The following is a 22265-nucleotide window of genomic DNA, read 5'->3' as shown; positions in this document are numbered from 1 at the left end:
CTGCTGAAAATGTCTGAATAAATACACTAAATACTGTACAACACTGACATGCTGAAGAACGCTGGACTCCAACATGTGTAGAGATGAAATAGTTTTCATGTCACTGGTACCAGCTCAGGCTCTCAGGTTTTATTCGTCATTGTCTGGTGGAAAAGTGACTCAGTGGAGTGATGAAATTTCTGGTGTTAATTTTTTTCTCCTGTTCAGCAACCAAAAGAAATCAACTCCTTCCATCCTATTGGACTCATCCCTCAAGAAAATTTTATTTTCAATGACTAAGGACACATTCTCGATTCTGATTGGACAGAAAGTGTTGATTAATTTCGGACAAAAGTGCAGCTGCAAATCAGAGGTTTATATTAATGATCCTGTTACGCAGGGACGGTGGACACTCCACATAAATAGATGAAAAAACATGTATGATTGTTGATACTGTGAGGTTTTCTGTGAAGAAACTTTTAGAGTTGTTTATTTAACATTTAAGGAAGGAGTCTCCAGTGTCAGTGCTTTGTAACAGTTTTTCGACACAGGAAAGTTTACACTTTCCCGATTCTTACAGATAAGTTACAGATAAGTGTGCCTTGTTAGTATTTGGTGTCTAATGTCATGTGTAATGTCTGTATTTATCTGCTGCTGTGACAAGACACTTTGCCTCAGGGATCAATAAAGTACTGTCTCTGTCTGTCTGTGTCTATCTATCTATCTATCTATCTATCTCTCTCTCTCTTCAAGAGAGAGAAAAAGAGGCTTGTGAGGGAAGGACTGTATATGTAATGTTAAACATAATTTTGAGCTTCTCTTTAATAAAAATGGTCAGTGTTGGCAAATTGTCACGTGTAAGAAGAGTAAAAACACTTCAGGATGTGCCGTTATAGGAAAATAATCAGCTTCGGGATAGTAAGAGTAACTGTGCTTTGTGTTGGGCCACATCACATCACTTTTATTATTTTCCCATAACAGCACGTCCCCAAGTATTTTACTCCTACCTAAGCTACAGTTTATAAACCTTCAGGACAAACAGGCAGAGACTGGATGAGCACACTGGAGCTTTCACATGTCTGACTGGATCACTGATGGATTTACGATTTGACTTGTAGGAACAATAGAGATTCTACTTGATGGTTCTAGCTTTGTAAATAGGTTTTACTTGGAATATTTTAAGATGGAAACCCCTCCTGGTGTGGGTTCTACACAGAACCTTTAAGGGCCATGTAAGTGCTGGATGGAGCCTTTTTTTTTTTCTTTACATTTTTGAATTGTTTATTAAAGATGGGACGGAAATAATCACAAAATTCTCCACATAAAAGCCCAGGAAAACAAACAGCCTTCCAAAATGAAAAGGACTCAGTGTTTTATGAGATAACGACAGTGTTTTAAGGTAAAGTACGAAAAGCTGAGTTTATTGAAAAACTACACTTGATTTATTTAAGGTTCATAACCGTTGATAATCGCATTACATCATACTCTCACAGGATTTCACTTTTCCTTTAATGAAACGATGCTGCACCCATCAGACATCTGAAACATCTGAATCTTCTGCTTCCAAACAAGAAGAATGTAAAATAGGGAAAGTCGTGACACAGCGCTACATGAACAGATTAAATAACCACAAATGAAACAACCATAAAGACAACAGGACAAAGGACATTTTTTTGTTTCCTTTTAATTTTCTATAAAAGAGATGAGTTTATATCATGATTATAACAGAATCATTAACCTCGATAGCTCACTCACATACCAAACAGTAATCGAGGGAAATGTTGAACACAAAAAAAAAAAAAAAAAAACTAAGAAAAAAAAAGAAAAAACAAAAAATAAAATACCTGAATAAAGCAAACTCTCTGCTGAGATGCAGGTCAGCACATTCTCCGGTGAAACCATATCTATGGCACATAAATGTGTGACTGTTACTGAGGAAAACACAAACAGAATACATTTAAAGGCTTGAAGGAATGAAGTGTTTCTTCTTTCATTTTTTACAAACCGAATTTAAAAAAACACGAAAGAATTGTGTATATTTATTTATGTGGACTTCGTCAAAAGGGGTGGAAAAAAAACATAAAACAAACAAAAAAGAGCGATAGCAAAGCAACTCGTTCTTGTGAAGTGTTTATGAACGCTCCGGGGAGGAGCAAGATTTGACCGTGCCACATACTGAAGACCAAACCGACTCGTGCACACACGCACACACACACACACACACCCCGCTATCCATACACACAGAATACGAGTATGCGGCTGCTCAAGACACGTCCTCTTAAAACAAGCTTCAAAGAGAATAGAAGAAAAAGAAGAAAAACTTAATCTCTGGGTGAAGAGTTAAGAAGTCCAGCTAAAACTAGATTTAAACCTGAATATTTGTAAATGGGTAGAATATAAAATGTTGACCTTTCTTTTTTTTTTTGTTTTTTTTTTTGCTTTTTTTTGCTTTTTACACAGGCTTTCCCACGCTAAATTGCAAGTTCTCCCTCCCGAACCTCTTCACGTCCCTCCCTCTCCCCTCCCCGAGAGTGTAATATATGCCAACTAGAATCGCAATACAATACAGGCACTGGAGAAAACACCATAGGAGAAAACTCGAGAGAACCTGCTTTAAAGTGTGCCCCTCAAAAACCACCCTGCCCTCCCCTACCGCCCACCCTTATATCCGACTCAAATAACATAATTAGAACTCACATCCACTATAATTGAACAAGAACAATGATATAAAATCAGAACTGTTGCATTTTTTTGTACTGTTTTTCAAAATCTCTCGTAATCGGTCACGTTTAGAACAGCGTACAGTCCCCTCCGGTTGCTTATCATGAAATGATTTGCGAAAGGAGAAAAGAACAAAAAAACAAGACAGATAGATAGATAGATAGAGAGAGAGAAAGAGAGAGAAAGAGAGAGAAATAAAGAGAGGAGCCATGCAAGAAACGTCGGAGCGCTCGAGAGGTGACTTCAGAGGAGTCTCAGAGGATTCAGAGTCAGCCGGCTGCTCATACGCGCTCGAGCTTACGATTATTTCTAGAAACGCAGTAAGCGTGAACGTGAACCACTTCCAGGTGCTTTCAGGTCTTCTTTCTATAATGTATAATACACAAAGTAATGTAGCACTGTACGCTTTCAAAAATTAATCTCAAACTCAAGGATAACAGGTAAACAGCTCCTCTCACGATGGATTAAAGTATAACTTAACCTTTTTTTTGTCTTCAATTGTCGGAATAATGCATATATTAGGTATATTCTACTAACAAGGCTACCTAAACTTTCACGTCTGGTGTGGAGGACAAGAAAATATATTTATATATTAAAAAGAAAAGACACAAAAGTTAAATGAGAAAAAAAAATAAAAAATCTCAGGGACTAGGACTCTGTTGTTTGGCATAGACATCAGAAGAAAGGGTTACGTGTTGTTAAGAAGGTTCAAAAAAAAAAAAAAAAAAAAAAAGAAAAGAAAAGAAAAAAAAACACAACAGTAATCTTTATGAAAATAAGAAATTTTTTTTACAGTAGATCCTACATAATGGAAAAACAAAGAAAAGAAAGTGATAACACTTGTGTGTTTGGGTGTATTTTTTGTTGTTGTTGTTCATACCCCTGGTTGGTGAATGTTGTGTATGGTGAGGTTGGCATGTACCTCCTCCTCACCTGAGATACCACGCTATGATCATGAGTTGTTAGCATAAATCGCTTGCTTGTGTTTTTTTAAAAAAAAAAAAAAAAAGAAAAGAAAAAAAAGAAAAAAGTGAAAGGAGAAAAAAAAAAAAAAAAAAAAAAAAAAAAAACCAATACCCCTCACACATCTGGCAGTTGATGAACAACCTACTACGGGTAAATCAGTACGTTTAAACTGCTGTCACTTAGATATACTTCCACTGATATCAAGGTCCAAAGCGTTGCTCCCACACGTGCGAAAGAGTGCCCCAAGGAAACGTCTTCTCCTTCCTGCTACTTATATGGGTTTAAATCCAGGAATAATGCCAGAGAGGCAATGATGTCCCAGCTCGAGGGTCTCTCTTTTTTCCCCCGCTAAGGCTACAGGGGGCGTCCTGTCAAGGCCTCAGCTCGCCCAGTGCCATCTCTGCCTCTGCGGCGCTTTTCTCATGCTCTCAGTTGGGGTCTTTTTATTATTTTTTTTTTAAATTCCCTTACTGCTTCATCAGTCCGTTTTTCTCTATGCAGAGGAATCCGTTATCGGTTTTGTTTTGTTTTTGTTTTGTTTTTTTTGCAGTCTCTCGTGCCTCCTCGTGCATTTCAAAACAAGTTCTCCTCGAAGATAGCCATCAGATCACTTTGGAAATTCATGTCAATGGTAGCTGCCATCTGTAGGAGAAAGAGCAAAAGATGTTAAGTGCTGCACAACCATCATGATAATTATGATAACTGAGCTCAATATTTAGTCATTATATTAAAATATAAATATTTAAACACTGTTTTACATTTAGTATAATTATGCTTGTTTATGACAATTAAATTAGTTTAGCATCTAAAGACATTTTATTTTTATTACTTCATTAAAGCAACAGAAACATAGTTGCTTTCACACTATATTATAAATCTATATTCCTTTAAATTATATACATTTATATACATTTTTCAAGCATAATAAGACTAGCTATTAGTCACATTAATCAAGTATATATTTGTATGAGGGCATTCTTCTAATAAAGCTTTGTTTTTGTGAAAAAACTGTTTTTGTGTGAACGGGAGGCCAAAATAAAAACATCTGTATATGTGTGGACGAAGCCTGGGTGTCGATGCAGATACGCTCGTGTCCATCTTTACAGAAGCATAACTCAGCCCTAAGAGGTAAAGCACTCACCGCCTCTCTCCTCCTCCTCTCTTGCTCGCGGCGACGTGCTATCTCTCTCTGCTGGTCAAGGGCGCTCTGGCTGGAGGCCGGAGACTGAGGGGGAGCCTGTGATGGCTGCGTGGCGGACGGCGTCTGGGGCTGTTGGTTCGGTGTTTGGGACGGGGCCTGGTGCTGCTGTTGTGGCGGAGGAGCCTGGGCCTGCTGGTGCTCCGAGCGCCTCCGCTGCTCCTCATGGGGCCTTCGAGCCACCTCCATCGAATCTTCATCATCACGACCCCTTTAGAGAGAGAGAGAGCAAGAAAGAGCGAGAGAGACAGAAGAGAGAGAGAGAGAAAGAGAGAGTGAGTCTTTCACTGAGCTGGTCCTACTATCATTATCGCCATTTTATTAGACATGAAGAATTATCCACATAAAAAAGGAAGAAACCTGTTGCTGAAATTTGGTGTCAGTTGGGGAAAGGCACAAGGTGACATCAGTAATCAATCACGGACAGGAAGCGGAGCCCGACTGGTTGCAGCGGTATTATGCACAGGTGCCAACATTTACAGTCTAGTCAAAGTGTAAAGTGTATCAAGACTACGCTTTTCTGCTTTTTCAGCTAAAACTGCTCACAACTAGGTGTGTGAGATCATGTGTAAATTGTCCTATCGTGCCCCCTAACTATCACCTGTGGCTTTGAGGGGGGAAAGAAGGGGGTGTGGTCAGACATACGCAACACACGTCGTGTACGCGTAACGTCACACGAGAAAAACGCCAGAGGTAATGAGTTAGGAGCTGACTAGCTGCATTCACCACACGTACACGTACATGTGCTTTGTGGTGAACAGCAGTGGAGACACTTATTGAATTCCTGTACAGTGAAGTCACCCTGATAAACACCACGCTGTTTCGCTTTCTGACTTTAACTCCCCATTCATGTTTTGAGAGCGAAGACATTCATGCCTTTATCTGTTTGGCAGCACGGACAAGTGAAGCTAAGATACACCAGAGAAAAGCAGTTTGCTGCTCTGCTCTGAACTCAGACAGCAAGGTAGTAAGGTTCATAAGATATTAAAACAGGTGAAAAGGAAACATATTATGGGATACAACACACTTTATGTTTGTTAAAGCTGCAGACACTAAGTTTTCCCACGATTCCCAATACAACCATCAATCGTCCCAAGCCTAAAGGAAACCCGGGAGAAAAGCTGATTCACTAAAGGGGAAAAGACGCGGGACGCGAAAGACATTTGCTGACCCGTGAATTCATAAGCCTCGACCTTGTACGCCAATTGAAAAGAAAAATGCAGGTCAGTAATTAAAAAAAAAATTTAAAAAAAAAAAAGGAGCAGCTGCATATTATCAAGTAGCAATACACCAGACTTTTCTTACTGTTGTTTGTTGACCATCCAGGAAAAAAAAATAACTGTCTGGGTCACTGACTTGCCCTAGGGATTTTGTGGTTAAATTGTTTTTCCTCTCTGCTTGAAAGGATTGTTCTGGTACTTTCTTCTAAGCAAAAGTTGCACAATGAGCAGGCTACGTCTCAAAAAAAAAAAAAAAAAAAAAAAAAAAAAAAAAAAAAAAAAAAAAAAAAAAAGGCAGTGAAACGAAATTCATCAAAATATGATTATACTGCTAGCACAACACAGCATCAGTTTGCTATTAAACACAAAACTACAAATGTTAGATACATAAGAATAACACTACAGTGCTGGCAGATTTGATCAATATGCAAACACACATTCCTGTACTGATACGACCTCACCCCATGCATCGTGTCACACACACACTCCCTCCCCTTACTAGCTGAACGTTTGTCTCACCGCTGTTTCTCCTGCTCTCTGCGCAGCCGGTCCTTCTCAGCCTGCTCGGCCTGAGCCTTCAGCGCTTTCTCCCTCTCCTCCTTCTCCCGGGCTGCACGGCGGAACTGCTCGAAGCTGTCGCTGCTCGATTTCACGGCGGAGGACGGCGTAGATGTGGACCTCTGCGCCAGGCTGGCCCACGAGCCCATGTTCTTCAGCTTCACATCCTGAAGGAGAAACAAGAAAAAATTAAACTGTGCATGCAAGAAGACTCAGCTGTTTTTCAGCACTGTATACAGAATGCCAGCTGTTTCTATAAATATTTAAAATGGTCAAAGTTGTCCCTTCCACCCACCTGTACCTTTTTAGGAGCCACAGGAGTCTTGGGCTCCTGTTTGAACTTGTCCTTGTCCGGCATGGTGGGCGGTGGACCGCTCTGGTCTGAGGAGCGGATTACGGGGCGAGAAGTGTCCAAAGGCTTCATGTCTGGCCCTGAGATGTAAAGACATGGATGAAATCGGAGGGTTTTTCCCCCCCCCCTAACACTCTTACACAGATTATAAACTCTCAGATGCTAACGCTACGGCTGTATAAGGCTATATTCACATTAGCAAACTGAAGTGAGTTGACACAAATGCAATTTTCCGCCTTAATGTGATTTTTTTTCTGGATTGTGAGCCTCTTGACCTGAGCCACTTTCATATGTGGTCCTCTGTAAGAGAAGTGACCATTGCGACATGAATGGTAAGTCATCGCTATCATCATCCAGTATCAGCAGTCCATCGAAACAACGATGGAGGACAGCAACCCCAGTAGAACGATGGGGAAATCACTGATGTACTTGATACTTTTAAATGAACCGAAGGAACCTACCAGAACTGAAAATTTGCTGAACATAGCAAACGAAAAAGACTGAGCTCAAAGAGGCTTTAAATACATTTCAGCCGCAGGTCTTTCAGTCATTCCCAGAATTAAAAAGGTTAAAGTGCTTTTAGTCGTGATGAGCCCACTCTGTGAAACTGAAAAGTTGAGATCGGCCACAACGATGTCTTCTTTTACAGATAACCTTAAGACCTTCCTTTTTACTTCCTTTTGCCCTGTAATATGCTGTTTTATCCAGTATGTTCTTTTTTTCTAATTCCACACATTATATTTATTATTTTTTTAATGATCACGAATCAGTCCTTTCTAAGAACTAATTTTATGTTTTACTTCGCCTGTCATTTTTTGTGTATTCTTTCGATAAAGCACTTTGGGTTGAATTTTATGTATGAAAAATGTTATATAAAGAAAGCTTATTATTATTAAATTCCTTGAACCTATTTGCACTCAGTCACTCCCCCAACATCCACATCATTCGAGCACACTGGGTGATAAAACCAAAACCACTTGCTCTCCCATAAAAAAGAGGAAAGCAGCAAGTAAAAAAACGAGCCGTTTTTCATCCTCCAGGATGCAGGCTTGGGCCACTAGTGCGTACATTTGTTGCTTTTACTACAATGGATTGCCTCACGTAAACATGAAGTTATATGTTGTTTGTGGTGAGTGTGAATCATGCAAAATTGCTATGTATGTGCACATGCAGGGTGTTTCAGGGGACAGGTGTGTTCACATTAAAGACCTCCCTGTCATTAAAGAGGGTCACCTGCAGTTACAAATGAAGCAATGAAAACCTGTAATGTGAACGGAGCCAAAATTCCTATAAGAACTGCTTGGAATTTTACTTTTTTTTTTTTTTTGAAAAAAAACACACAAATCCTATTAACTACATGTTTAAACAGAGAAAAACATTATGGCTTTGTCAAACTTCACCATTTAAAAAAACCCAGTAGAACATCATTTGAGGAAAAGACTTGAAATATTTTAAAAATGTGAAAAGATATGCCGTAAACATCATTTAATAATACACTTTAGGCAAAAGCAAGTTTCGATATATTAAGGAATTTAAAGGATGTAAAGCAGAACACAGGATCCTAAACATTGAAATGTGAAATCCAGTGACTTCATAAATTTTCTGAAAGGTCTGAAGAGTGCAATCCGTTAACAGCCCCCTGACTCACTCTGCTGGCCATGGCCTGGCATGTGTGTCTTGCTCTCAGGTTGTTTGTGTGGTTCCTGTCGTATGGGCGGGCTGAAGGACTCGCTCCTCATCACAGGTGAAGGCGGCTGCTTCTCCTCCTTCAGTGGCCCGAGAGCTGGTGGCCCTCGCTGCGGCTCCTGTGGGAAGGACAAAGTGACGGATTAATAACACAGAACGGAATAACGGAGGACGAGGAGGGTGATGGCGTGAATGGAAGGACACTTACCTTTTTGGGCTGGAGGTTTTGTGGAGGAGACGGATGGACTACAGGAGGATACTGGGAAATCTGAGGGGAATGCATCATAAGAGGAGAAGGGTTCTCCCTCAGGTGCCCTGTTTAAACAGAAAAACAGCCTTAAACATTCAAGATGAAGTACACACTATTGTGGCAAAAACAGGTTAATAATGTATTTGACCTCACGAAATGCATTTGCCCAAGTCGTGACCACAAAGCAGTTTTACTTTGTAACCCCTTTTAACCCCTCTGCATGAACAATGCTTTAAATAAGCTAAGAGTTTATGCACTTTCATTTCTTTCCTGTTGTTAATACATAAAGTTCTAAAAAGTCTTCTATCAAAACAAGATTAAATTTTGACCCCCAAAACAAAAAACGCATCATGACTCCAGAAAGCTAAGCAGCTACACAACATTAAAGACTCAGCTTGGCTAGTTAGCGATCTATGAGATGACGAGCGTGATTTTGTTGACAGCAGTATGAAAGCTGAAGCTTTTGAGGCTGATCCGTTTGAGCAGAGATGAGGAGGAAAGAGAGCTGGATAAACTAAAGCGCCACTGCAACACTCTCTTTAGGTAGCTATGATGCGAGTGCTAAATCCCCCTGCACCACTATCAGCAGCTATTTGAATGGCATTGTAGGTAAATTAGGAAACAGTAAACTAAAGTGAAAATAGACCAACACAGCGGTAAAATGTTTAAACCAAAAACAAAAAGAATTTAGTCATAAAATAAATCTTGAAGATTAAATCTTAAATCTAAAGTTTGAAATGTAAGTAATTCATGTCCTGTTGTACAGTTCTACAAGGGAAAACGTCTGCAAACGAGTTAGTTTATGAGGCAAAATTGTGTAATTTTAATGTGCTGTTGCTAAGCAACAGGCATCAGATGTAATAATAATAATAATAACAACACAAAAACAATATAATTATAAACCTGGGCTATTATCTCTGACCTGCGCTGTAGGGATCAGGTTTGTGTTGACGTGGAGAAGGATGCTGCTGCTGCTGTTGCTGAATAATCTGCTGCTGCGCTTTATTGGGAGTCATGGCCACCTTGTGCTGCGCTGGCTGCGTCTGCGTGGTCTGCACTGGGCCTTGTGAGAAAGCCAGCTGCTGCTGTTGTTGCTGCTGCTGCTGGCTCTGCGATTGCTGCATGTGTCTGGGTGCGTGCTGGGGCATCTGCGGCGAGGGCTGGTGCGCTGGAGCAGCCTGGGGCTGAGTTGGGACAGGCAGCTGCGTCTGCACAGGCAGCTGTGACTGCACCTGCACCGTCTGCAGCAGGGAAGCCTGGCTCTGTGGCTGTGACTGACGGCCCTGGAGAGTCTGCATGAGCGGGACCTGCTGCTGCTGCTGCTGTTGCTGTTGTTGCTGTTGTTGTCGACCCTGCTGCAGGTGCTGCAGGTACAGGACCTGGTTGAGGGGCATGGTGGGCACTGGCTCCTCGTCATCCTCCAGCAGCAACTGAGGAGGCTGTGAGGAGAGCAGGCCCTGCGGGGTGAGCGTAGGAGGGGACAGCGGCCTTTGGCGGATGGGCTGAGGGGGGTGCAGGAGGTGGTGAGAGATGTGCTGCGGGGGTTGAGGGGGCTGCTGGGGCTGGAGCTGCAGGGGCTGCTGGGGAGGCGTGGGCTGTGGAGGTTTGGCGGGGAGCGGCGCTGCTCTGTTGCTGGGACGTGAAGGCTGCTGAGGCATAGCGTTGTGCAGTGCTGCAGAGAAACATGAGGAAAAGAAACTGAATGCACATCACTTTATGCAAAGAGTAGAGCTACACCATGTGCTCTTATCACTTAAAAGCACAGCACAATGTTTTCCTGTCGCTCATATCGGGCTAGATTTTATCCATCCATCCATTCTCACAGGGGGCCTGGAGCCTATCCCAGGGAACTCGGGGCACAATGCGAGGGACACCCCGGATAGGGTGCAACCCATCACAAGGCACACAATCACACACACATTCACACACTATGGAAAACCTGGAAATGCCAGTCAGCCTACAACACATGTCTTTGGACTGGGAGAGGAGACCAGAGTACCCGGAGCACTTTTTTTTTTGTCTCCGTAAATCTGTCAAACTGGAAACGTATTCGTACTGTAAAATTTTCTGAAACAGAAACGCATTAGGCTTATGTTTTTATGACAAACTGATATGTAGTACTTTAAAAAAATCATAATGCATAAGGAGTCAATTTATAATTACATTACAGCACACTAAATCAAGCTGGAATTGAATCATGAAGTACTTAAGGATTCCTAACCCAAGTTTAAACACATCTGATTCAGTGAATTAACTAATTATAGCAAGAAAAGGCCTTGATATTGTATTTAAGTGCCCTGTATTAGTATAATATCACTGCAGATGAAAGCGTTCTAAGCTAGATCTCTGACCAGATGCTGTTACGTACCTGGGGATGGGAGGATGGGGTGCTGGTTTAAGAAGGGGTGCGTGTCAGGTGACCCAGGGCCACTTGCTGTGTGAGCGTTGAGGTGAGGCGGGGCAGGAGAGGACGAGTCATTGGCGTGGTGGGGCATGTGCATGAGGGGCTGTCCGAAGTGTGGCAAAGAGTCATACGTGTTCTCGAGCATCTGGGACGACTCCAGCCCCGTGACCGGAGGAGCCATGTACGCTGCAGGAGACGGATGCTGCTGCTGCTGCTGTTGCTGTTGCTGCTGCTGCTGTTGTTGTTGTTGTTGTTGTTGTTGTTTTAGCTGAGCAGTGGGCTGTAAGACCGGAGCCTGGGGCTGGAGGGGCATCGGGGGCTGGACGATACCTGGCGCTATCACCGGGTGGTGGCCTTTCTTCCCCTCTTTAACAGAGTGACCTCTCTTCTTCAATTTAGAGGCCATTCCTAAGTTAGTGAGAAGATAAACAGCTGGTTGTAATCAAAACCAAGCAGCGAGACAGTGACTGAAGACAGAATCGCACGGTCTTTACCTGACTCCGAGTCTTCGCTGTCAGACGAGCTCGACTCACTGCTGCTCCCCGAGTCTGAAGACGAGCCTTTCGGCTTAGTCTCCATGGTCTTTTCTGTAATTGGGTAGAGTGAATAACAATGTGCTTTGTCGATAATAAAAATAATCATCATAACAGTGTTTCAGCAAAATGAGCCAGTACAATTATTCCTTCTTATTATGAGGTAAAAAAAATATAGCTGCACGCTAAATTACGCTTATGCTCTATATTAAAATTATGATTACTGGCCACAATTATTAACCACATTTAGAGCATTTTATGATTTTAAATCTTTTCTTTTTCGTTTTCTTGTACATTATAAATATGCAGTCCTTCACACAGATAAATAGTTGAATGAGTAAACTCGAGCATGAGGCACATTAACGACAGAAATAAACAAACACATATGCCACCAAACAGATGGCTAAACCTTCTGAACGATACACTCTAAATTTACTGCAGACAATTATCATCCACATAAAGTTAATCAATATTGTACTTTACATATTTCTGTGTAAGATATTATAGTTGATTTTATTATATAATTTATTAAGTTTCATTGAGAAAGCCAAAATTGTGATTGTTATTAAAAATACTTAATTGTGCAATCTTCAGTAAAAAGCAAAGCTTTACAAGTAAAATATCTAACTGGCTGTTGGCTCATACATCCACCATTTGTCCCTTATTTATTTATTTGTTTGTTTGTTTGTTTATTTATTTATCCTTTATTTAACCAGATCCTTGGGCAAGAAGGCAGCATAGTATAATTACCACAAACAGACACCAAATAACAAATGACACTTATAACAGCCCTGTAATCGTACTGTAATCCCAGGATTCCCTTATAAACGACTCAAAATCTTTTTACTGGAAAAATTCCTAAACAGGACACGCTGAAATGTTGCGAAACAGATAAAGAAGAGACTAACCTGGAGGTTTCTTCTTCTTGCGGAGACAGGATGAAACATATCTCTCCAGCTCCCGCAGTGTGGAAGGTTTTAGCGTCTCAAAGTCGATCTCGATCTCGTCTGGGTTAGAGTTTTTGAGCGAAGGTTCGCGGGATTGAATGATGTGGACCACGCGTCCCAGCTTGTCCCCTGGCAGCTTATTGATGTCGAGGCTCAGCTGCCTCTTCTCCTCATAGGACATGGGCTTACACTTCTCAGCAGTCACCAAGCCTGCGGATCCTGGCGCCCCTCCCAGAGTCAGCTCTTCCACAGGGTCGAGGCCAGGCACAGGCTGCAAGGTGGGAGGTGCGGTGCCAGGGGGAGGAATGGAGCGGTTGTTCTTTATGCCCTCCTTCTTACTACAGGACCAGGATAGAAAAGAGAAATTTTCAAATGACACTCTGGAAAATCACAAATTACTGCACTATTGCAATAATCACCACTATTGCAACAGAAAAATAACAATTCTGGATTCTTCTTGTGTTTAAGTTATACTGGCTGATGTCATAACTAGCACTTCCTGTATTTAATACACTGTGTCATGTAATGTTTCATATACCTCTGAACAGTTAACGTGAATCCAATGAAGCATTTGAAAATGCATTTTACTTTCTCACTCTTAAAAATAAATAATTCTCTGGCTCACCTTGGCTTCTTGGTCTTCTTGGGCTGAGGATCTTTGTTGTTCTTGTTCTTGCTCTTCGACGTTGGGAGAGCAGGAGGAGGCTCGAGGATCTCGTCCAGTCCTGGGATGGCTTTCTTTTTGTGCTTGTCCTTCTTCTTTTCCTTCTTGTCCTTCTCTTTCTTCTTTGGTTTGCTGGTCTGGGGCTGAGACAGGGCTGCCAGCTGCTCGTGGACCGCCTTGAGCTGCATCGCAGAAACAGGAAGTACAACGTGATATAATTATACTTCGACTCATTTCGCCCTCTAATGTGGTCATTGCTAGAGACTGACCAGTCGAGAACTTAGGTAAATCACCTCTTTTTATAGCACTAACACTCTTATAAGCACTGAAACAGAAAAATATGAGAATAGGCTAAGGCTTTTATGTGAATACATAGCTCAACACTGTAGCTAAAGTTTACACTGTAATGATGGCAGACACATCCAAGTAAAGTTAAGTGGGCCAAAACTTTAATCTCAGTGGAAAATAACGAGAATGTTGAGTGCAATGCGAAGACAAGCGGTTCTATAGCAAAATCTTAGCAAATCACAATGTTACTTTGGTTATATACTGAAAGTAAGCAACATGAGAGCATGCATATTTGTACAGTCTATTTATAATCGCAGTGGAGTTAAATTCTCACATCTGATTGGTCAGGAGGTCTTGATTAATTCTCTCTAACAGCAGCAGTGCAACTACGAATCACACGTTTATATTAATGTTATCGTTTCTATGGTAACAACTTACACAGGGACTCATGTGAGTGGACGCTCTGCATAAACAGGTTTAAAAAAAAAAAAAAAAAAAAAACTTACAGCTTCTGTAGCTATTAATGGGTAAAAAGAACAATGTGTCTTTCTTCAAAAAATAAAAATCGTCAGTGCGGGAAAACTGCTGTGGTATAAGAGGAATAAAACACTTCAGGGCATGCTGTTATAGCAAACCAATCAACTTCATGGCGGTAACAGCAACTCCGTTTACTCTACCAGTCATTGATTAGTTTCCTGTTACAGCAGACCACAAGTATTTTATTCCTAACATTAAGCAAAAACAAAAACAAAAAAAAGTCTGTTTTCCACACCTGCTCCTTGAGCTCCGCCAGCCTCTGAGCTCTCTCCTCCTCTGAATCATCGGTGGAGGATTCCGACTCGGACGAGGAGTCGCTGGAGCTGTCGGAGGACGAGGCGGCGGCGATGGGCGGCTGGGGCTTCACAGGGGCCGCAGGATGCAGCACGGCGGCAGGAGCAGGGGTAAAGACCTCCTCGGCCTCATCCGGCATCTTAGCAAACCGCATCTCAAACACGTCCTGTAGAAAGACAAAGAGTTCTCATTCACCTGCAATAAAGATGCGCAATGTTTGTACGTTTCACCGTGCATCTACGGACCTGCAGCTTGCGTGCCATCACCACAACCTCGTGATCTGGAGGGTTGTACTTGTAGCAGTTAGAGAACATTAACCGCACGTCTGCAGCAAACTCCTGCGCGTCTCTGTACTGTCTGCTGTCCAACTTCTCCTACGGAAAAAAAAAAAAAAAAAAAAAAGGCGATAGTCAAAACAAAACACACCTGCATGACGATAACTTGTCTACAAAAATTTAAACACAGCGTGATGACGTCAGTGGCAGTCTACAGCATTAAAGGGAATTCCTAAGGTCATTAACAAAACAGAAAAGATGAAAACTAAACAGAAGAACCCTTGTGGGTTAATGCTACTAATGCTACATTCTGAAAAATACTGTTATGATGTAAACACAGTGCAGGAAGAAGCCAATACACCAGAGTTTTGGTTACTGACATTTTCTCAGAGAAGAATTTAGCATGACTGGTTCGGTCAGGGAACCAATAAAAAAAATTTAAAAGTCTACAACTTCTTCTGAAATGCTACACATAATAAATCATGAACACTCCACATATTGTCCTAGATGTAAACTGGAATTGTATAGACGTGTTGTTTGCCAGAATTAGAAAGTTACTGGAAGCCAGTTTTACACATGACGAGTTGATTTTGCATCATCAGAACAAGAAAAGAATAAACCTTGCAACCAAATATGAATAAACATAAAGTGGAAATCATCTAAACCTCCTAGACATTTTATGTGGATAAAAAGAAGTGACAGTCCATATGTAAAGTGAAGGAAAAAATCTCTCTGGGGAGGTTTACCACATGCCTTAAATCCGGGACAGAAAACCTTCGAGTTTTTAGATCTAAGTTTATTCACCTGTTTACCAGATCAGATATAATATCTAATAGATATATTAGACATAATAGATATTATATTTATATTAGATATATTTATATCTAATATAAATATAACAGATCAGATATAATATCAGATAAATATTCCACACATACCCAAATTATGAATTTATGAATTCAAAAATTCCACATTTTCACTTTCACTCTCACCTTGATGGTGGTGAGGTCCATGGGGTGTTTGATGATGTCATGGTAGTCATGCAGTCCCAGAGTCTCCACATCCACCGGTTTGTAGAAAGGCCATGCGTAAGCGGCGTGCTTCTTAGCGAACATCTCCTTCACAATGCCGGCGCAGTAGCGCAGCTGCTCCAGCAGTTTGGGGCTGTTGGGGCCAGCGGGCGCGCTGTAGCCGAGGTGGTGCTGGGAATCCGGCGCTTCTTTCTTGGGCTGTTTAGACGGCCGTACGCTCTCTCGCCGAGGGAGAGTCTTTCCCGACTTGGACTCGGCAGGAGAGGACTCGCTCAGCTGGTCGTTGGCGGTGGGGGTCGTCGTGTCTGCTTTCCTCTTCTGGCTTTTTCTCTGCCGTTTTGTGGCAAAAGGAGACAATAAATGGCCTGGACAACAATTCACCTTTTCAACAAAAAAGTCATTTTCAGAGCCACCATGATATTATAACTGAATATAAAATATTTTGAATATCTGAGCTTTGTGAATAGTAACAAATACAATCAAGACTAGCATATTTTAGCAGTTAATACATCATTAATAAGAGGGACGACGGTAACTAAATTTTACGTCACGTCACGTAAAGTCACGTCAACCCCTTGATAATGCTGATTAGTGTTATGAAATATCAACTTAAAAAACACAGCAGAAATAAATTTAGTTATGATATAGGATGTTAAATGATCATTTTTTGCAAAAGTCACTTCATGACAAACACTTGATCTCAAATTTACCAGCAATTTTTCATCACCAGTGCATTTTCAACTACATTTCCTGTTAAAAGCATGAGTTATGAAAGTACAATTTTAAGGGAAGTGTTTACTAATGGAAAAGGCAGAAAAAATAGGTTCTTGTCTATTTTTTAATGCTTTGATGAAACATAACCATGTAAATAGGTGATTTAAGTCAAAGTGAGTAGAATAAGATGCTTCACCACTGACCCAGGGGGCCTTCATGCTTTTTAGCGAACCCTCTGACAATTTACCATAAAACTTGTAGTACACATTAAAAAAAAGGCCTGGATGGCTAAAATCCTTTCTAAAAGCCCACTTGATCTACCTGGATTTGAACTTTCGTTACCTTTATTCTCTGAGGACTCACTTTAGGCATGACGCTCTGAAGCATCGGTGCAGGACTCTGTTGAATGGGCATGGGAGGAAGGGCAGTCTGGGTCGGGGGAGGCACCGAGGTCATGATGGTGCTCGGAGGGTTGCAGTCTGAAGGGCCGAGTGGAAAGGGCGGAGCCAGCTGAGGGATCGTAGGGGGAACTCGAGGGGGTAGAGCTTGCTGCAGAACCACCTGCGGAGGGAGAGCTGGAGGACCTGGTACGGGTCCTCTAGTCTGTGGCCCTGGTCCGTGATTGGAAATGCCACGAGTCTGAGGGGTTGTCGACGGAGAATCCAAGCCGGGTCCGGGGGGCTTCAAGCTCAACCCTGAAGGAAGAGGAAGAGAGAGAGAGAGAGAGAGTTAGTGGCAGGAAAAGGGCTCAAAATTTTACACTTTCTCGGCACTTTACTGACATTACATATGCGTCTCTTTTAAATGCTAAATATAAAAATTATATGACTCAGTTTTGACCAGTTAGCAGCCAACCTGGCAAAATAAAACATTATGAGCAATTTAACTCACCAGTCAATAAAAAACACACCTCATGTTAGTTAACTGGTTTAACTTTAATTAACACACTCAATAGTAACAGTCTGTTATGTTCAGTTAATCAAAGAAGCCAAAAATCAAAATCGTGATTAAAATAAAATTGTCCTAGATGTTCAAATGGTTTAAAAAAAAAAAAAAAAATTAAACTGTAAAATTTGTAGTTTCCACATTCATTGAGAGAGGTGTGTACCTGGGTCCCTCCTGCCCCGACCACGGCCCTTGGGAGTCATGACTGCAATCTCGTTCTCCTCCTGAGGCATTTCCGAAATTTTCTGGAGGAACAGTTTCTCCAGTGCCTCGGCCATTAAGACTATGTCATCCCCTGCCTGCAGAGGGCGATACGTACCGTTAACAACCCACACATGCAGTGGAGTCTCAGCAAGCCTCAGATGAGACCGCAGATGACAGCGGCCACACTGGTTACCTTATTGTAGATGTAGCAGTTGGTAAACATGGTGTTGAAATCTTGAATACATTCTTGGGCGTTCCAGTAGTAACTGTTCTCAAGCCGTTTCTTGATTGTTCCCATGTCCATAGGGTTTTTAATTATCTTGTAATAGTCCTAAAGGAAAGGAGGGAAAGAGTCATGTCAGTTACCAGAATTCACAAGCCATGCATGAGTCAGCAGAAGGGAACTCCTGGCAGGGGGGAAAAAAAATTACTCATTCAAACCATCATTATACCTCAGCATGGCTATGAGAACCTTAACCTTGCTTAATCACGCATGTTTATTTGGCACCTCCTGACAACTGGTTGCATAATATACCACATTACGCCGCAGCACACCTGAATTCTTGATTCTGATTGGCCGACACAGCTTAGACAGTAGTTCCAGGTGCAAAAGCACTTGCTCTAATGCATTTTATCGTTTCTATACTAACAATGTACACAAGGACACCCTAAATTGCATGGAAATATTGTTGATATGTTGGTGTTTTCTGTAAGGAGATGTTTGTTTAACATTTATGGAAGGAGTTTCCAGTGGCAGAGGTAAAGCTGTACGTTTTCAGACACAGGAAGGTCTCAAGTATAATAATAACAACCTGTTTATACAATAACATGTCAAGCTGCTTTCTTTGGTCTTATTAACCTCAAGACCAAAAAAAAAAAAAAAAAAAAAAAAGAGTGGCTGGTGAGGAAATGACATTTATATCTGCTATAATGTAAGTGATAACAGGAACTACCTTGTTTTTTGGACGTTCCACATGATTAAATGTAACTATAAATGGATAAAATGTATGACGTGTCTTTCTTTAATAAAAAGAAAAATGGTCATCTTTGGTAATTTGCTGTGGTATAAGAGGAATGAAACACTTTGTGTGATGCTGTTGTTGGGAGATAATCGACTTCATGGTGGTATCAGTAACTCCGCTTCAGGTCGGACCACATCACATCAACCCTTCACTGATTATTTTCCTATAACTTCAGGCTCCCAAGTGTTTTATTCTTTACTTATTAAACATCATATACAATATATAACATACAAGTGCATGGTATTATTGTGGTGAAGTCAAACTACATAGTTTTGTACTGAACCATATTTTGTGTTTATTACTGTGCTCTAATCTGCACTGTTCTTTAAATACTATGATGCACTGTAGTTTCTTTTCCCATTGCCCTTAGTTTTACGGCGCTTTTCAAACAGCTAGCGCGGTAGAAAACGGCACGGTTACAAATCCAGAAATCATCCATTACATGGTGGAGAAGCTGTGTGCATTTCTCGGCCCTCGTGAAATTAGGTAAAGTTCTCTAGTCTAGCGCTAGCAGCACCAACCTAACACCAACAACAGCAACAATGGGCCACATTCAATTTTACTTGAACAGACATAAATCAGAAAAATAAATGGAATTTTTTTTAAACTGTATTTAATGGGGACGTTACCAGATTGTGGTTTGAGGTAATGTAATGCTGTAAACACAGCGTGTACGGATGAAACAAAAAGCTCGACACAAAGCAGTCCCTCCTGCTAGCACAACAACCTCCCAGTTCAACACGTCGAGAGAAAATAAAGACGCTAGCTAGACTCAAATAATATATATTACATTCAGCGTGACGAGAGAACATCAAATTTCATAGCTGAAAAGATTGCTGTTTTTTTGTCGAGGGGGCAAAGATGATGTGCTACATTAAAAACTTTATTAGAAGAAGATAATTATAGACTTATCTGTTATTCTTAGTCAGTATTAATGCCCTTAACTACCTCACCATAGACTTTTTAGCTGACTTTTTTTTTTTTAAGCTGTTCATTAGGATTCAGTGCGACCAAAACACAGGACTGGGCAGAGTGCTGGAGCTGGCTAATACGTACGTGATTTGTCCACGTTTGATATTTAATAACGTAGGACACAGTTTGAGACACAGCCCTTGTTTTCTTTTTAAACGCGAGTAAAAAATCGTGACAATTCTGGGACAATTCCATTTGACTTAGAAATGTTCAGAGGTATCTCTAATTCCACCCACATGTTTGCTCTGTACCCTTGGTACCCTGGCATGAAGGATAACCAAATTCAGCACTTGGACGTCATTATGGAAAGGGAAATGAGGATAAAATGTGCGATCACAGATTTGTCACCCGTCTGTCCAATGAACTTGATGAACACTCACAGGCAGGTTAAGCTTGACGGCATCTACGGGAGCCTGGAAGGGCCATGAGAACTGGTGCTTCCACAGTGTCTTGAGCACCACCTTGAGCAGATATTGCAGCTGGTTGGTCTGGCGCTTTGGCCGTGATGAATTGGCGACCTCTGGGGGAGGGGGGTTGAAGGTATGAGCGGGTTGAGACTGGGGCTGGGGCTGCCCCTGACTGCTGCTGCTGCTCCCTGACATCGGTGCGGCGTCCAGACCGTCACCCATACTGGTTGGATGGAGCACAGGCACCGGGGCAGGTGGAGGTGGAGGAGGAGGAGGAGGGGCCACGGGACACCACTCGTTCAGCCTCGAGCCGGGCGCGGCCTCTGCAGGGAGAGTGCCGCCGATTCCATTGCACTCCTCGCTGGGATCTCTGTTGGAAGACAAGACGGGTCGTTAATTAAAAACTCCTTTAACCTCTCATTTACAACAACCCCTCACACTATCTACATGACTTTTTCAATCACGCTAAGCGAGACTGTAATCACTAACCCACGTCCTCCCTGTCTCCCTCTCCACTTATTTCAAACCCTAGTGATGACCCAGACACGTGTAATTACCGTTCAAGTTGTCATAACACTCCTACACACTTCAGGTAGGAAAGAGCCAACGCTATCTTCTAACACCATGCACATTCATACAAGCATCACAGCGATATCTCTGTGTGTGTGTGTGATTTTCTAATGCTTTTTTTCTTTTCTTTTCTTTTCTTTTTTTTTAAATGACACATCAACACCAGAGGCCTACTCATGTTTCTGTCTGATCAGATGAAACGATAATAATTCTGCCTGTGAGAAAGCACAGTGCCTGCAGACAAAGTTCTCAAACAAAAAAATAAAAATAAAAAAATCATCTGCAGGGTCAAATGACATCACCTTTAAGATGCCTCATTGCGCAACAGCGTTACAGCTCTGTAAAAATCGATCACAAACGACACATAAAAGACTCGTGAAGGATGTTTCGTGGATGTTCAACAAACTTAAATGTAACTATAAATGGATAAAATGTATTATGTGTCTTTAGCTAATAAATAGAGACTTGTCACTGTTGGGAAACTGCTGTGTTGTAAGAGGAATAAAACAGTTTGGGACGGGCTGTTATAGAAAAAAGATTTGGGTTCATCACAGCATTCTGGTGTTGACTACTTTACTATAACTGCATGACCCCAAGTGTTTTATACCTCACAAGAACCTGTGACAGTACAGTACCGTGTGACATTTTCTAGACATTTCTTGCTGTGGTTGTATTATGAAAATGAAACTGGTCTTCTAACACCATCTCTCTCTCTCTCTCAGACACACACCCCCACCCACACACACCAGGAATATTATGTCTAGAGTTCACACCATCCATCCATCCGTCTGTGTGACTTAATCAGGCATGACTGGCCCTGTAACTGATGACAGCGAAAATGCGGATGCCTCTGAGCAATCACCAAGTCATCGCCTCCATTTTGACAGCGACGTGTGAAATCGGACACACACTCTTCCTGCTAATGCGTTCACTTCTGCTTTACTGTAAACCTCCTTCAACATGCCTGACGGCCAAAAATGCTACCTCCTGAGACTGGAGTATATAAAAATCAAGAATCATCCCAATACCGACGAGCTGCGATGAGTCAGAGGAGTGTGAAAGCCGAGCGCTCGCCTGATCTCAAAGTGCACAATCCAGTCTTATGAGGCAGCGTCTGAAACACTTCGCCAACCAAATACCTCAAATAAAGCTGCTTAATACTCAGTTACAGATAAACTGATTAAAAACGTGTGTAATCGCTGATATGGTGAACTTTTCTGTGAGATGATGTTTGTTGAACATTAAAGGAAGGAGTCTCCAGCGTCAGAGCTTTGTAACAGTCAGATGTAAAACTGTAACTTTATGAAAGTCTTCACGACGGAGGATGTTGCGGTTTCTCTGTAATATGACTAGCTGAAATTATTTTGGTCTTATTCATTTCGAAAAAGAGGGAAAAAAAACAAAAAGATAGGCTGATGAGGGAACAAATGACATCACTACATTAAGAAGTTTGATTGCATAACGGCGTTACAGGTTGTAAAATCGTTCACATGACACGTCACAGACTCACGAAAGATGTTTCATGGAC

The 22265-nt window shown here is 41.6% G+C and overlaps 1 protein-coding gene across 8 annotated transcripts in view; it reads right to left on the bottom strand.

Moving 5' to 3' along the window:
- Positions 1-3393: 3393 nt before the first annotated feature.
- brd4 (bromodomain containing 4) overlaps positions 3394-22265 on the bottom strand; it is a 55117-nt gene continuing 36245 nt past the window's right edge. For 5 of the 8 annotated variants that reach the window (XM_053228715.1, XM_053228713.1, XM_053228716.1 and 2 more), the window contains 18 exons: positions 20141-20537; positions 17960-18097; positions 17726-17861; positions 16960-17312; positions 15865-16233; positions 14843-14971; positions 14539-14763; positions 13440-13660; positions 12776-13152; positions 11829-11921; positions 11299-11742; positions 9853-10602; positions 8889-8995; positions 8643-8799; positions 6938-7074; positions 6604-6809; positions 4808-5075; positions 3394-4308 (listed from right to left, as the gene is read on the bottom strand). In XM_053228715.1, the coding sequence (XP_053084690.1) occupies positions 4240-4308; positions 4808-5075; positions 6604-6809; positions 6938-7074; positions 8643-8799; positions 8889-8995; positions 9853-10602; positions 11299-11742; positions 11829-11921; positions 12776-13152; positions 13440-13660; positions 14539-14763; positions 14843-14971; positions 15865-16233; positions 16960-17312; positions 17726-17861; positions 17960-18097; positions 20141-20537 (4576 nt within the window). In that variant the 3' untranslated portion in view covers positions 3394-4239. Of the gene's footprint in view, positions 4309-4807; positions 5076-6603; positions 6810-6937; positions 7075-8642; positions 8800-8888; positions 8996-9852; positions 10603-11298; positions 11743-11828; positions 11922-12775; positions 13153-13439; positions 13661-14538; positions 14764-14842; positions 14972-15864; positions 16234-16959; positions 17313-17725; positions 17862-17959; positions 18098-19996; positions 20019-20140; positions 20538-22265 lie in introns of those variants that run through there. The other 3 variants (XM_034298542.2, XM_034298543.2, XM_053228717.1) reach the window with 3 other exon arrangements.

This window comes from Pangasianodon hypophthalmus, chromosome 23 (assembly GCF_027358585.1).
Source record: "Pangasianodon hypophthalmus isolate fPanHyp1 chromosome 23, fPanHyp1.pri, whole genome shotgun sequence".
Taxonomy (NCBI): domain Eukaryota; kingdom Metazoa; phylum Chordata; class Actinopteri; order Siluriformes; family Pangasiidae; genus Pangasianodon; species Pangasianodon hypophthalmus.
Note: the sequence above shows the minus strand (reverse complement) of the source record. Positions and strands in the feature narration are given on the sequence as shown.